General features: G+C 42.0%; 1 protein-coding gene across 2 annotated transcripts in view; it reads right to left on the bottom strand.

The window, feature by feature from the left end:
- Positions 1-312: 312 nt before the first annotated feature.
- GAREM1 (GRB2 associated regulator of MAPK1 subtype 1) overlaps positions 313-6,000 on the bottom strand; it is a 206,443-nt gene continuing 200,755 nt past the window's right edge. Inside the window, exon 6 of one of the 2 annotated variants that reach the window (XM_030876493.2) lies at positions 313-5,525. In XM_030876493.2, the coding sequence (XP_030732353.1) occupies positions 4,628-5,525 (898 nt within the window). In that variant the 3' untranslated portion in view covers positions 313-4,627. The remainder of the gene's footprint in view (positions 5,526-6,000) is intronic. The other variant, XM_030876494.2, reaches the window with a different exon arrangement.

The following is a 6,000-nucleotide window of genomic DNA, read 5'->3' as shown; positions in this document are numbered from 1 at the left end:
TCCAACCTCCTCATTTATCCCCTCCCCCATTATTATTTTTTTAAAGCTCACTAGTCCATCTATATTTGTCTTTTGTCCTAATTCCTGACCATACAGGTACTAGATTCTCTTTGGTTGCCACCAGGTTACCTGGTTCCCAGCTTCTTCCACTTTCGATAACCACAGTCTTCAATCTCTTGTTAACATGGAGTGAGCTTGCAGTCTTCAGAAACCCTTCAGACAAGTTCTCTTCTCCTCCATGAGGATGGGAAAGAGAGGTTCTAGAAAACCACACAGGGTTCCAACTCACTGAGGAACGATTGCAAGAAGAGCAACTTTTAAAATTTCTTTATTTATAGACATTTCAGAACCATTTAAATCAACAACGAATTTTTTTAGACAAAACATACCATGTTTATCTTGAGGTACACATTGGGCCCATAGACAATGCTCTGGAAATAATGCAACTGTTAACTGGTAGTTAACAACCCCACTTTTCCAAGCAAAGAAACTGTAAAGATGGTTACAAAAGTCTTTGAAAAGAATATACCATTTTCATTTAAGTCAAGGAAAACTCCCAAATTTTTGACTAATTGAATTCAACTTTTAGGCTTAGCTTAAGCAATATTTTAAATGGAGCTTAATATGAAAATGGGAGAAGAGGTTTATAGCTAAGAAATGATCTGAGCCCTACTACATGAGATTGTAAACAAAGGAAATTCATCATCTGATAAGCTCATTACAAAACTCATAGCCTAAGAATTAGACAGAGCAGCAAAATTACAGAAGATATTTGTATATACTTTTAACAGAAATCACGTTTACCCTTTGTTTCTAGCTTTCACAATGAGACAAATTTTAAAACACCAAGTTCTGAAGACTAAACGATGTGATTGGACAAGAAGTGGTCATAAGAATTCCACACTATTACAGTCCCACAGTATAAAAATCCTACTTTCCATCATTTGCACTCTGGGCATCTTACTTTTCTTGCCCTAGCAGCCTGGTGCCATTGTATTCCTAGAAAATTGGGATTAATGGTCATAGTTTCTGAAAGTCTTGTGTGTCCAACAGCAGATTTCACTTTTCTGAGGGACTGAAGTTGAAATTTTCTTTGAATCGTTCACAGTGGTCTTTGGAGACCTGTGTTTTTTTCAGTTTGTTATTCCAAATGTTAAGCTCATACTCTTTAGGCATGATGAGTAGTGATTTGTGATACAGTGTGTTTGGAAAATGAAGAGCCCTCTATTCATCCACCCCCACCCCCTGAACTTCTCGAGGAGTCGTGTGCACGGTGTGCAGGTGCTTCTGGAATGTCGGCAGAGGGTATTTACCCACGTCTGAAAACAGTTGGAATGGACAGTCATAATATTTCCCTGTAAGATTGTTTTATTTCTACGTGAAACAAGAATAAACACTGCAATTTAGCCGAGTGGGCAGCTCGCTGCAACTCCATAAATGTGAATGTTCTATGTGGGTTGAAAGGGTCTAAATGTAAATTTCACAGCTCATAAAGTTGAGCAGCTCAACTTAAAAGAGAGAGAACGTGCAGGCGTTGATGCGATTCTGAGAAAGAATTGATCTGTGTTTCAGTGCTCCGTCCCAACATGAATCAGGCCCACGTTTTACATTTTAGCTGCTTGGTTTGGTTTATTGCTGTATTTCTTAAGGGGGTCACGATGGTTTTGGCCATGCATTTAAGGAATCCAAGAAAGAGTGCCGTTTGGACACTCTCCCCAAGCACAGGGGTCAGTGCACAGATTGCAGGGAACCTGCCAGAAGATGTCCTCAGTCTTGACCTGGTTGGTTAGAAAAGGTTCTGCATGTGGGGATCTCTGTACACTGCTTTTCACTGCAAAAATCGCAGCTCAGAAGGGAAGGGCTGTTTCCTTCCTACCCCTGTTCTGCATTCCTTGTCTTGATTCTCTCTGGCTATGCGTGCCTTGTCTAGTAAGGGCGCCATGTGGCTTTACAGATACCAGAAGATACTCACTACCAATTAAAAAAAAAATCCAATCAGTAGAAAAGAACACTAGTCAGTGGGAGTCAGAGATACCTGCTGCCTCCAATGCTTTCCGAGTTTCAATGGTCTTGCAGTTTTTCTTTTGTACCCCGTTGATAGAGGCTGCCATTTCTTCCTTCTGTGGGTTCTTGAGGGACAGGGCACACTTAACTCTCCATCCATCCAACTGCCAGAAGAGCTCATGTCTCTCTTGCACGTACCCAGTCTCAACAACTGTGGTTTTAAACATAAACCATATGAGTTCCAAGAGGGCAGGAACTGTGTCTTTTTATCAGCCTGTCAAGTCATACTAGCATAGTGCCCGGCACACAGATGATGCTGTGAATTTTGAGTATGTGAATGAAAGGCCATAGTCCCTGCCCTCAAGGAGTCTCTATGTTGCCGTCGATATAAACTCAACGTACATATGCCAAGACAAAAAACAAAAAGGACTTTGTGTCGAGGTTTTGCAAAAGAAAAAAAAAAACAAACAAAAAGAAAAAAAAGATAAAAGGAATCAGTTGTTTATGTGGGGCAACTGTCATAGTAAACTCAAACCCACTCATTCCTCCCTCTTGAACTGAGAAAAGCATTCAAGCACTAAGGATTCACGAACGGATTCAGCAGGGTTTTGCCAAAGAAAACTTGCAACGTTTCAACGTCATCCTTTGTTTTTATTTTAAAGGCAAGTTCTGAGAGGTTAACTTTACCTAGGGAGTTGCCCCTCACACAGAAAGATGCTTTCTCAACATGAAAGTCATGGAGGCGCTGCATGTCATCTGAGTGCAGTACTAGAAGCTTCTATATAAACTTGTCAGTTACTTTTGAAGAGGTGCTACAGTTTGATAGATTCTACAGGGTACTCTTTTATGGGGCACTTTTAACCTAGAGTATTTGCATTTTGGGAGACATGTTGGGGGGAAAATCCTTTTTTTTAAAAAAAAGAGATTTAAGATGGAAAATGAGAAAAGGTATCAATTCACCCCAATTCTAAACAATGAGATGGATTAAAAATATCTTGAATGCCAAGAAATGAAGCCATATATTGAACAGGTCTGCAAAACTAGACTGGTGGGTCTTGTCTTTCCATTTGTGTATTTATTCTGATGAGCAAGAAGAGTGGATAATAACATACAAGCCAGTCCTGCAAGTCACACTGACACCTGGGTGGCTGTCTGCCCATCTCGAATGTGGGGACAGACTCTGGGGGAGACAGGGCTAGGGACGATATGCTGCTCGGAGAACAAAAACTTTTCTAAGATTTATATTCCTTCAAAAAGTCAAGAATTATGTTGATGCCATTATATTTTGGAGTATTTATTCACGTTTGGCAAAAACTGTCAGACTGGGTCCTGGGATTGTTGGAATGAAAGTACGGTAATCATGTATTTTCTTTGGAAGAGAGGAAAGAAGATTTCTGAACTAAACAAGTACTCTTATTGATACTTTAAAAAATGATGCAACAGATGTAGCACATATCAAAGCAGAGGATGGTATGTCTGATTTCTGAGCTCTCCTAAAGCACAAAGCATGTTGAGAACACCTGACACGCTCTGAGAAATGCTCTCCAGACCCCTCATCACCACATACCAGGAGAATAAGACCCTCAAACCCGAGAAGAATTATCACTCGACAGAAATGGTCATTTCCCCAGACACTGATCAGCACGGGAGTATTCTGTGTAAAACCCAGCCTGTAATAGGTTTAAAATCAAACTTAATTCTTCAATACAGACTCTCTACTGATTTGTTCCAAGTTTTCTGTGATGGAGCCTGATAAGACTGAGCTTCGAGGGGCAGGGTTCTGAGAATCTTTGGAATCATTCTGTCCCATTTCCTAAGAGAGTCGACTTAATTAACGGCCCCAAACTTCAATGGATATTTGAAAGTGAACAGATGTTATCTAAAAGATCAGACTCATACTGATGTTTAAAACATACATTTGTATTGTGTAAATATACATATACGTATATATTCTGGTCTTCTTTATCTCTCCTCAGTAAAATTAGCAGCAGTTACAGATAAATTATTGTGGTCATGATTTATGATTTCTAAGGACATCATAGATCCTCTCTACTAGCACATGACTTTTGTAAAATGCCTTTTGATAAAAAGATCCCCACCAAGCACATAACACTGCAGTGTCATTTCGTATCACTAACATTTTCAGGCACAAGAGTAAAACAATTAGCACTGAGCAATCCGAACGACAGAGCACAGAATAAATTGTCTAAAGTTGATTCTCCCAAAGGAGGGAATTGTTCAGAGGTGTTTTTTTTTTTTTTTTTTTTTTAAAGATTCTTATGTCTTTCAGCTTTGGCTATTTTGTAAATAAATATCACAACTTCTCGCATAAACCTACTTGGGTAACAGTTATTTCTCTGAGCATGCCTTTTGTCTTTTAGCAGCTGTTGAGTGTTGAGTGATGTACAAGGCACACCTCTAAGTGTTCTGTACAGCATTTTTATTGATGTACAAAATAGCCTGTTCACCATTCAAAATCATAATCTGCATAGTAAGAGTTTTCTCTTATCCCTATTTACAGAGAAAGTTTTTAGTGCAAAAAAAATGTGAAACTGTGTCCCAGCCCTCCCCTTCTAGAACACACATTTATCTGTTTTGTTCAATGCTACCTGGGGTTATTTGGCTATATTTTGGGCCTCCAGCCGTTAATGAATTGCAGGATTTTCTTCACCTGCAGTTTGCTCAGTTTGAAATCCTCGGAGAGGATTTCTTCCGTGAGCTGAACAAGCAAGTTTCCGTCAATCTTTTCGGTCACAAAGAATGCTATGACGTCCTCGGACAACCCTATGAACCGCAGGGACTTGGACACTTCCTCTATGGAGAGTCCCGACAGGTCGGCAGGTGGCTGCCACGGGGACCCGTCACCACAGGAGCGGGGGGCCAGCTGGAGGTGGAGGGGTGACGAGAAGGGGTAAGACATGGAGAAGATGTCCTGCGTGCCCTTCTGAACAAAGTACGGGTCCTCGGAGAGGTCCGGTGACCCAGACTCGGGGGCTTCCTCAGCACCATCGATTTGCAGAGGCAAAGGTAGGGTGTCGAGGGCGGCTTTCTCTTCCACTGGCCTCGGGGCCCTGGGAGGCAAGGCGGGGCACGAGATGCTCTGCTTGGTGGGGGCTGCAGTCAGGGTCTTCCCGCCCGTGCTCTCCAGAGAGTAGCTGGCCGACTTGGGACACCCCGGGGCACTACCGCCGGGCTCCGTGGGCCCGGGCCCGGGTGGGCTGGCCGCCAGCTCGTGGCCGTCGAGGTCGAAGGCTGCCGGGCAGTTTCTCTTGGGCGTGCCCGGCGTCTTCTGTCGGGGGTAACTGTAACTCCTGCTCGGATCCAGCAGGAAGTCGCTCCTGGTCTGGGTCTCTGACACTCCCGAATAATGATTAGGCCATGAGAGCCTGGAGGATAGAGCTTCAGCAGTGGGACTGCCAAACGGGGACTTGGGGTCCATGGAATCTGCTTTCACTCGGTTACACGGGTAGCAGGAAACGGGAGCGCTTTCAGGAGGACTCGTGTCACTTTTAGTAATGCTGCTTAAAAGCCAAACACAGAGAGAGAGAGAGAGATGAGTGGAAAAAAAAGAAAAGTAAAACATCCAGCCTATCCTTATCCCATTGATGTCACTTCTGAGTAGAAAAATGTAGTTAGGCAACAAATATTATATTTCTTATCGTAAAGTACCTGCTTAACCTCACTGGGCTTTTTTTTTTTTTTTTTTTTTTTTAAAGAATCTTTAAATTACTAAAATACATCAGTAACTATGGATATGAAGATACTCATTTAATATGCTATAGCAGAGATGGCAAATATATTATTTTTTTAACAAGAAAATCATTGTTAGTGGGTGCCTGGATCTTTGTGATGAGAAAAATCTTTAGCCTTGTTTGGGCTTATCACCAACAGGTGCTGTGATTGATTAGTGATGTCTGCAGTGGGCAAGGGTGGAGTGAGAGAGCAGTAAATGAGTGTCTCATGCTTGTCATTCTTGGGCTACAGTGACAGGACTAC

This window comes from Globicephala melas, chromosome 13, assembly GCF_963455315.2.
Source record: "Globicephala melas chromosome 13, mGloMel1.2, whole genome shotgun sequence".
Classification (NCBI taxonomy): Eukaryota; Metazoa; Chordata; class Mammalia; order Artiodactyla; family Delphinidae; genus Globicephala; species Globicephala melas.
This window is presented reverse-complemented; position numbering and strand designations above follow the sequence as displayed.